Genomic DNA, 9,801 nt, shown 5'->3' on the forward strand with positions numbered 1-9,801 from the left:
TTCAGTCACTCATTTATCCTTTCATTCAACAAAGATTTAAGTATTTACTGTGTGCTGCGCCGCTTAGAAAGTAGCAGCTGAGGGGGCATCGTCTACATGAGGCTGCTGTCATTTACCAGGGTGAAGTTGAAGGGTAGGGGGCTGGACTCAGCTCAAGAGGCCAATTATGTGTTTTATAACTGTTTTAGGGCTGGCATTCTGAGCAGGTCGAAGCCACTCCAAACTTTACAGCCTGGCCTTTTTATTATCTCAAGCCCTCCCTGGTTTTATCCTCCAGACAAACTGCATTTATTAAGTCATAACTTTCCCCCCGTGTTTATTAAGCACAGACAGCTGTACTTGTCTGCTGGCTCTTCCGATCAGCATGATAACCAGTCTACACTGAATGTCCATAGTGAGCTGACAGAATTTCAGTCCAAAGCCCAAACACCAGACACCTGGTTTGCCTGGGGGACCTTATCATGGGTGATGGTGCGAGAATCCTTTTGCTTTGGGGGGTAAAGATAAGAGCTCCCAAGCCCTAGGCGGGGCTCTCCTCTCTGCAGTGGATGGTTGGGAAAGAAACTATGGCTGTTTGGCAGCTCAGTGAGGCCCAGCAGGTATGTTGGACTGGGCAGTTCAGTCCCATTCTCTGTAGGCTAGAGTGGTAGAATTAGATGCATTCCCAGAGGCCAGCCACCATCCAGAGCTCGAGCCCCTCATGGCCCCATGTGAGTCCAGCCTCTACTTGCCAACCTCCAGTGACAGTTCAGTGCATGCCAGCCCTCCAGATGCCTGGAATCTGCCACACATTCCCCCCAAGTCCTGGGCTCTTCGGCAGCTTTTCACCGAGCATCTCTTCCCCTTGTCATTCTGGTCACGTCCCCTGAATTTTCTCCAGTTCATGTGGGTCCCCCCAATGGAGGCCTCAGGCTCACATGGCACTGGGTTCAACCAGCAGAGAGTAGGGGAAGCTTCTGTTGTTTCTTTGTTCCCACTGAGATAAGTGTCTACTGAAACCCACTTTATAACGATGCCAGTCATATCCGCCTTGTGCTCAGCGAGGGCTGAGGAACCCAGGATCTAGGTTGGTCCTGTGGGCACAGTTGGTTCTGAGTCTGGGGTCAGCCCTCACACCTCATTCTGCACACTGCACTTCCAAGCCTGGCTACAAGCTTGACCAGCAGCTCTGGATCCTAAGGCCAAAAGGAGTGTAAAATGGGCAGGACAGCCCAGCCCAGCTGACCACCCTGCACATCTGTGGGAATGTCCACAATGTGCAGGGCTGGTGAGTCATCTAGGAAGGTGATGGCCCACACCTTCCACATGTCCTGGTGATGCCTATGAGGAGGGGTGCTTAGCATTCCTGGGCTGGGCCCTGGCGAGACCATGGTTTTGCCCCACTTCCTGATGGGTGAGGTCAGAGGGAGGCTGTGGCTTCTTTAATCAGGTTACGCAGACCCAGCAGTGCACATGTCCTGTCCAGCCTCTGCCAGGTGCCTCCCACTCCTCAGAGCAGTGCTTCAGACTGTGCTCCGCCTCCTGCCCTGGCAACAGGCGCAGGGCCTCTGGCAGCCCGCTAATCATCTCGGTGGCAGGCGGAGCACGTCCAGCCAAGTCTGTGCTTTCCCTTTATCCTGTGAGTCCTCGTGAATAAGCAAAGCCCTGATACCCAAGAAGGCGATGATAATAGGAAGTCAGTCTGTTCGCTCTGCTGTGTGCCCTCCCTCCCCCCTTACCTCCCAGAGCCCACTGGGCCCATGAGCAGACAGGCACGTCAAGGGTTGAGGTCCTGGGCCTCAGACGGCACTGCCTGAGGAAGCAGCACCATGTGTGCTCTGAGGCCTGGCGAGGAGCCACAGGGACCCGGTGTGTTGGGGGATGGAGGTGGGAGTAGTCAGCAGATAGCATTCCCTGCCGCCTCTCTCCCCAACCCCGACTTCCCCACCTTCCTCGCTTTTAACTTAAGAGGCACAGATTTTGTGCAATGACAAGGAAAGGGAACATTCAGTGCCAGGCTTTTAATTACAATTGCTTCGGGCTGCTGGCCTCCACGCCAAATGGTCACATGGAGAGCGTTTTATCACACCACAAAGCCGAAGGATCCAGTCTGTGGTGTGTGCACTGGGCACCTGGTGAGGGTGGGGCTGTGTTCCCACAGGGGAGGGCTGGGCCTGTTCGTTCAGGCGGGCAGCGGAGCAGGGCTGGCCGAGTGCAGCCTGGGCAGGATGGAAAGGTTACTGGGTCCTTCCAGCAGACTCGGGAAGGCCTGTAGTCCGGGAGGAGAGGGGTCTTTGGGAAGAAGGCCAAGCTCTGGAAGGATGATGAGGATCGATGGTACTGTGAGGGACAGCCGAGTGAGGAATACAATGGTAATCTTGTCCACGACACTACAATTTACAGAGAGCTTTCCACTTTCTTGAGCATGCTTAATCCTCACATCAATCCTGTTTAGGGGACACAGCTCAGAGAAGGCGTGTTACTTGCTCAAAGTCAAACAGGTAGAAAACCAGGACTGGAGCCCTGGCCTCGCACTGCGTCCACAGTCAGTCAGGGCTGGTCCCTCAGGAGCCAGGGGAGCAGTCCAGGCAGGGAACGGGTTGCACCCCCTGGAGCCACCAGGGTGGGCAGCCTCGCTCAGGGCAGCACCGTGGTGACGCTGGTGACCACCACGTGCTCGGAGACTTTGGAGACGGAACATCGGCTCTGCAAGGACAAGGATTTGTGCCTGGCAGAGGAGCGGGGGCTGGGGGTCCTCAGAGAGCCGCAGGGACCCAGGCTGGGCAGGCAGCAGGAGAAGGCAGCTTTGAACTGCTCCCGGAATTTGCCTTGATTGGGAGACAGAAGACAGAGCCATCAGGAGCCGGATGCAGCAGGAAGGGGCCTTGAGCCCAGGGACACCCACGCAGCTCAAGCCAAGCTGCCTGGGAGGGGGTGGGAGGGAAGGGTAGAGTGGGATGGAGAGCCCCGGAGCCACCTCGTCACTGCCACGGGGAGAGAACAGAGGCCGGGAGCTGGTTCCCAGCGAGAAATGCAGTTTTTATCTGATTCCTTGACTGCGCTCTGGCTCTGAGCCTGGCTCTAACCGTGTAAACATGGTGTCTGGCTGGGGGGCCTCAGATAGTCTCTGCCCTCCTGGGCGTGCAGGTGGAGGGGCTCAGGGCTCACCGAGGCTTTCCCATCTCTGCCCCATGGCAATGAAAATGACGGCAGCAGCAGCCCTCACACCAGGCATGAGAGCCTGGGGTCCTTGATCCTCACCACAGATGAGGCACAGAGGTGCAGGCTTGCCCAAGGTCACCAGCTGGCTGTTGGCGCTGGTTCTAACGCTAAAGCCCTTTGTCTAAATGGGAAGAGTGAGTGGGGACGGGGGGACTGCCACAGCCACCTTGTTCAGCAAGGGCACCAGGGGAACGGATTTAACCGGAACTGAAACCTCCTTGATCATGTTTCAGCTTCCCGCCGGCCTCTCCAGTGCCCAGCAGAGGGCCTAGCACACAGTAGGCGCTCCGTAAATGTAACCACAAAGGAATGCACTGTGCCTGCTGCAGCGTGCATCTCTCTGTTCTCTCTGAGCTGGAGACCACCTGGCCAGCCTCTGTTGAGTAATTCTTGAGTCTCAGGAGGGATATTATATTGACCCCAGGTCCCTTTCAACCTTTTCTGGATGATTATTTGTGTCCAGGCCTGTACAGTCATCTGGACCAGTTCTTTAGGCCATAAGTCAGAGGTCAGGTGAGTCACACTTTTGCTGGGCTGGGGGACTGTGTGGAAACGGAGGTGGAGGGCATGGCAAGTGCTGGACAGGAGAGAGGAGGCCCGGTTGGAGTTGGGGACCGGGAGGCCTGGATTTCCAGAGTGGGGAGCAGGAGGACTGGTGCTGGAGGAGGGTGGATCCAGGGATAGCCCCCCAAATTCTGGCCCCTCTGCCAGTGTGTGTCTAGCTGGGCATGGGGAAACCCTCTCCCTGCCTTGGGTTGCCTCTGCTGGTGATGCCCTGAGCCCCAACAATGCCTTGATTACGCAGCCATCCCTCAGGCCCTCTTCCCACAGGCCTGCTTCCCTCTGGAGCAGGGGTCCTCAAACTTTTTAAACAGGGGGCCAGTTCACTGTCCCTCAGACCGTTGGAGGGCCAGACTGTAGTTAAAAAAAAAAAAAAACTATGAACAAATTCCTATGCACACTGCTAAGTCGGCTGCTAAGCAGGACAGGCAGCAGCGGCAAAAGCACCCGGCGGGCCGGATAAATGTCCTCGGCGGGCCGCATGTGGCCCGCGGGCCGTAGTTTGAGGACCCCTGCTCTGGAGCCTGTTGACCAGGCAGGCTGATTGGAGGCCTTGCTGTGCACGCACCTGGCGGGGGTGGAGACGAGCTGGCCTACTGCTGCCCTCCCCACCCACTCACTGGTCTGCATAATCTGCAAAACTGGACCCTGGGTGCTGGCCAGCTTTCTTTGGCCACCGTTGGGAGAGTGGCCGGTCTCCCACTCAGAGCAGGACTCCTGGGGTTAAGTCTTGCCCCTGAGTGGGAGTGACCAGAGCAGGGTCATGATTCCCAGGAAGGAGGAGGTATGGACCTCCCTCCCTGCCAGCCTTTATTTGGTCTGGATTGGGAATGGGGAGACGATTGCCCTGGGGACTGTTGCTGCCCTCGGTCACTGCCCCCAGCCCACTCACCGCTGAGGAAGTTGTAGATGATGGGGTTGGCCGCGCTGTTGGCGTACACCAGCCAGTGGGAGAAGGTGAAGCAGGCGTAGACGGCCTCGCGGTCGCTGGCTTGGTGGAACATCCCGAACACCCTAGGACCGAGGGGAGGACAGTCAGAAATGGGGCAGACGTGTGTGTGTGTGTGTGTGTGTGTGTGTGTGTGTGTGTGTGTGTGTGTTTACAGGAGTTCCCCCTGCCCCTTCCATCCACCCCTTTCCTGGGCCTCTGGGTCTGGGTTCTTGACCACAGTTTTGGGTTCTTGAGCACAGAGTATGACTGGAGTGGGCCTAAGGGCAGGCACCAGGGCACATCTGCTCAGTCACCAGCTATCTGACCCCCTGGGTCTCCCCATTCATGTTCTCATCCATTCTCACAGCAACATGATGAGTCATAGACACGCCATCTTTCAAACAGGCTCAGAGAAGTCAAGGGACTGGCCCCAGATCACTCAGCCAGGCAGTGGCCACGCACTAACTTACACAGATGCCTCATGTCAAATAGTCCGTGTTCTTTCCCTGCACCCCGTGGCCTCTCGCTCCCCATGCCCTTGTGCTCCCTCCGCTCAGCGTGCCATCCCTCCCTTCAAGTCTCTGCCAAATGTCGCTTCCTCAGAGGCCTTTTTAAAAAAACATATGCTGCCCTAACCAGTTTGGCTCAGTGGACAGAGCGTCGGCCTGTGGACTCAAGGGTCCCAGGTTCAATTCCGGTCAAGGGCATGTAGCTTGGTTGCGGGCACATCCCCAGTGGGGGGTGTGCAGGAGGCAGCTGATTGATGTTTCTCTCTCATCAATGTTTCTGGCTCTCCCTCTCTGTAAAAAATCAATAAAATATATTAAAAAATCACACACACACACACACACACAAAAACATATGCTGTTTTTTAAAAAGATTTAAAAAAACACACCAAAAAACCACAGCCCATCACCACTACTCTCTATCCACTTCCCGTATTTTTTTCTTCATAGCAATTGTCACTGCCTGGCTGTATAATGTATATTTATTTCTTTCTCCCATCGGATGTGGCCTCCACGAAGGCAGGGATTCTGTATTGTGCACTGTTCACTGTGTTCCCAGCCCTACCATCTGACGAGTGAGTGGATGAAAGCATTTTCACAGTAGCCCTAGGAGGCCAGGACTGTTACTGTCACATGTTACAGATGAGCAGACTGAGGCTCAGAGAAATGACCTGCCCCAAGGTGATATCATAGCTTTGGGGTTAAGCCGGGTCTTTTTCCAAAGCAAAGACAGCTCCTTCCCCTGACCCCATAACCACCTCCTCACCCCTAACCTCTCCCCAAGTGCTCTCACCTCTTGAGGACATTGAGGACACTGATGGGCAGGTAGCAGAGGGCAAAGACCAGCAGCACCACCATCAGCATCTTGGCTGTCTTCCTCCGAGCGCGCATCTGCTTCACCTCAGCCAGGAAGGCCCGGGCCCGAGGCTGGGGCTCTGCGCCCAGGCCCTGCCCCTGCTCCTCCGACTGGTCTGAGGGCCGCTTCCAGTTCCTCACCAGGGCTGATGTGGTGCCCGGGATCTGTCCAGCACACACAGAGACAGCGGTGGGGGGAGGAGCTCCTCGGAGGTCAGGCCCTTTGCTGGGCTCTGCTTCAGGCTGGACCCTGGGGCAGGTGGAGGTGGGCGAAGGGAACAAACCCTTGCAATAGGAAGGAACCTAACATTCATAACAGAGACCAACACTCTGCACGGAGTGTGAACACCTGCTTTCATTTTCCATTGGCTCATGGGGGGGCCGCCCCAATTATGCCTTTGGGGAAGATATTATTGGCCCTTGGTTACAGATGAGGCAGGGGACCCTTGGCAACATCCTCCCAGCACCCACCCATCCTCATTGGGTCACCTCCTCCATCTGTGGGGCTGGGGTGCAGGTGAGTCTTCCTTCTGCCTGTGGGGAAGCGTTGGCAAAGGCTGAGCCAGGGAGCAGCATGGAATGGCCTGGCCTCAGAGCACAGGTCCCAGCCTAGGTCGGCGCCCATAAGCCTATCAGGGCCCAGGCTCCTGGAGCAGCCACAGATGCCCTCGAAGCCTCTCCCACCGCTAGACACCGGAAGCTCCCCCCAGAGGGCATGGGCCAGGGTCCAGGAAACGGGGGCCTGGGGCCGGCTCAGCCATTCATGAGCGCTGCGACCTTGCTCAGCGCATTTCCTTTTCCGAGCCTTGGCTCTCGGGTCTGTGAGATGAGAGAGTGACTGCCGCCCTCTCGACTGGCGGCTGTGAGGAGCAGGTGGCATATGTTCGTGGACGGAGGGCTGGTCATGCTCTGGCCTGCATGCTCTCACTGCCCAGACACTGGCCCAGGACTCACTCCTGCTGGTGCCATGGGGCCTCTGAGCACCCCAGTCCCCACAACCCTCCCCCCCTCCCAACACACACACACACAAAACCTGCTGTGGGTCAGTTTGTAATAGAGGAAAGAAGACAGGCCCTGGGCCCAGAACGTCCCTGCCACTCACTGGCTGTGGCAAGCTGGCTGCCGTTACTCAGCGTCTGTAAAGTGGGGATATTGCTGCTTTGGTGAGACGGTTGCGAAGACATTGTGAGCAAAGTGCATGATGTGGCAAGCAACACGGAGGTGCTGCTGACCTGAGCACTGGACCCCACCGATCGGGGACTGAGTGCCTGGCCTTCCCCTTCCTGGCGGAGGGGTTTGGGGGAGTTGCTTTGCCTCTCTGAGTCTGTTTTCTCCTATGTGAAGTTGGGGATAATATACGGTGGTTGAGAGGGTCCAAGATCAGTGGGAAGTGCATGGGACAGTCAATGGCAGCTACTGATACTAGAAGGTGTTCGTTACCGTTCAGTTCCAGGGTCGGCTCTACCACTTCAGCCTTGAGTTTGAGAGTCCCTGGGCCTTTCCTCTCTCTGGCTGCAGCCAGGATGGCATGTTCTGAGAGCAGAGGACTGTCTACTCCTTTAGACAGCGCCCGCCCCCCTCCCAGCCCAGACAGTGACAGCAGAGTGGGCCTCACCTGGCGACCCCAGAGCTTGCGGAAGATCTGGAAATACGCCATGGCCATGAGGCCCAGCGGGGCCAGGTAGGTGACAACGAAGAAGCAACTGTGGTAGATCTTGGGGTAGAGGTCATCTGCAGGGGCCAAGGATGCAAAGGTTGGGCCCCAGCCTGCCCTGCGTAGCAATGCCACCTGGCCGCGGCGACGGCCAGAGCAAGCAGCGGGGCCCCACACGGGCACCTTGGCAGAGAGACCCTGGAGTTGCCCAGCCTGAGGGTGTCCACCCTGAGGGACCGCTAGCAGATGTCTTTACCAGAGGAGGTACCCGCCCTGAAGGTATCCTTGGCAGATGTCTGCTCTAAAGTGTCCTCTCAGAGACACCGCCTGGGTGCCCTGGCCGCTGCCTGCCCTAGGGGATGTGCCCCAGAGGCGCCCCCTTCAGGAGAGCCTGCCCAAGGCTACCCCGTTACCTGCCCAGCGCTCATCGCAGACAGAGAAGAGCCGGGTGCGGTTGGCGAGCTCGGGCAGCACACTGCTGCATTCCATGACGGCAGCCTGGGGCACCATGACAGCCAGCGACACAGCCCAGATGCCCAGGATGGAGCCACGGGCACGCCGGGCCGTGCTCTTGAACAACAGGGGGTGGCAGATGGCATACCAGCGGTCCAGGGCGATGAAGCTCAGGGTTAGCACTGCCACTGACACAGACACGGCCTGCCCCAGGGAGACACCAGGTCAGTCCTCTCAGGGGCCACCCAGAGATGTGCAGGGGGGAGGGGCTCACAGCCCAGGTGCAGGGCACATCCTGACTCCACCACTTCCTGGCTTGTGAGATTTGGGCAAGTCACTCAACCCTCTCTGAGCCTCGCCTGCGCAGTGGGAACATTCCACTCGCCTGGCAGGATTCTCGTGGAGAGAAATGCAATCACGGATAGAAAATGTCTAGCTCAAGACTTGTCCCAGAGTAGGTGGTCCCTGCATGTATCCGCACATGGCTGTCTGTGCCTGTGCCTCGTGGGGGGAGGGTTGTGGGGGATCTCTGTAGGAGTATGTGGGGCTAGGGCTGTGTGCTCCAGTGTCGGGCTGATAGATTGCTCTTGCTGACAGTAGAGAATGACACCACACATGTGCTGAGCGACCGTGTCCTGTCTGAAAGGCAAGTCTGAGGGTCCCTGAGGCTTACGTAAGGCCATGGTTTCTGTGCTTGGTGTGACGGCGGTGATGAGGGTCACGGGGCAGAGCTCACCTGTAGGTAAGGGATGACCTTGCAGAGGGCATGGCCGAAGAGCCAGGACTCGGTGATGTCCACCAGCAGGCTGGCTGGCAGGCAGATGGCCGTCACCAGCACGTCCGCCAGGGACAGGTTGACGATGAAGTAGTTGGTGACGGTCCTCATGTGGTGGTTGCGCCACACGGCCAGGCAGACTGCGGGGTGGGCAGGATGAGGGAAAGCGGGAGGCAGAGCCATGCCCATCCCAGCTCGCAGCCCATCAGCAAGCTCCCCCCGCCCCCGGCCACACACACTACCCCACACCGAGGCAGAGGAGAGAAGCCGGGCCCGGGACTCCTGCCAGTCCCCACAGGAGTCCCGCAGCACCACAGGGGCGCACGGACCTACCCAGCGTGTTGCCCACCAGGGCCACGAGGAACACAGCCATGTAGGCTGCGATGAGCACCCACTCGTATTGCTTCGGGAACAGGTAATCGCGCCACAGATAGCTGAGAAGCTCGTCTTCATAGTCGGGAGGCACCGGGGAGGGTTCCCTGCTGCCATTGGGGACCCCCGACTGGGCCCCCGGGGTGGCCGAGGGCTCCATGAGCTCAGAAGCCGTTGCTGCCAAGGGCCATCATGGTCTCCACAGGCCTCAGCCCACTTCCCTCAGGGAACCCGGAGTCCTGCACCCAGGTCTTTTGGGGTCCCAGCCCCCGATGTCCTGAAGAAAGGGAGGGAGCGAGGAAGAAAGGAAACATTAGGGGATGTGCCAGGCAATTTGCATATAAACTCCCTCTTAATCCTCAGCGTTCTGTGCTGTGGGTTACAGTGGAGAGGGACAGACCTGGCTCCGTCCAGCCTCGGTTTCCCCATCTGTTCACTGGAATAACGGCCGCACCTACCTCACAGGACTGCAGTGGGAGTAATGAGCTCTAAA

At 57.8% G+C, this 9,801-nt stretch overlaps 1 protein-coding gene across 2 annotated transcripts; it reads right to left on the reverse strand.

Moving 5' to 3' along the window:
• Positions 1–57: 57 nt before the first annotated feature.
• HCRTR1 (hypocretin receptor 1) lies at positions 58–9,468 on the reverse strand (the record flags this gene model as incomplete). 2 transcript variants are annotated; one of them, XM_079776372.1, is made up of 8 exons in its annotated part: positions 58–2,807; positions 4,655–4,776; positions 5,993–6,219; positions 6,544–6,588; positions 7,670–7,785; positions 8,122–8,365; positions 8,898–9,076; positions 9,270–9,389. In XM_079776372.1, 8 exons carry the CDS (start codon positions 9,307–9,309, stop codon positions 2,617–2,619), a joined length of 1,164 nt encoding a protein of 387 aa, XP_079632498.1. In that variant the 3' UTR covers positions 58–2,616. The 2 variants fall into 2 exon arrangements, with proteins under 2 accessions (XP_079632498.1, XP_079632497.1); XM_079776371.1 differs by lacking the exon at positions 6,544–6,588 and having other exon boundaries at positions 9,270–9,468.
• Positions 9,469–9,801: the final 333 nt, after the last annotated feature.

This window comes from Cnephaeus nilssonii (assembly GCF_951640355.1).
Source record: "Cnephaeus nilssonii genome assembly, chromosome: 7".
Lineage (NCBI taxonomy): Eukaryota > Metazoa > Chordata > Mammalia > Chiroptera > Vespertilionidae > Cnephaeus > Cnephaeus nilssonii.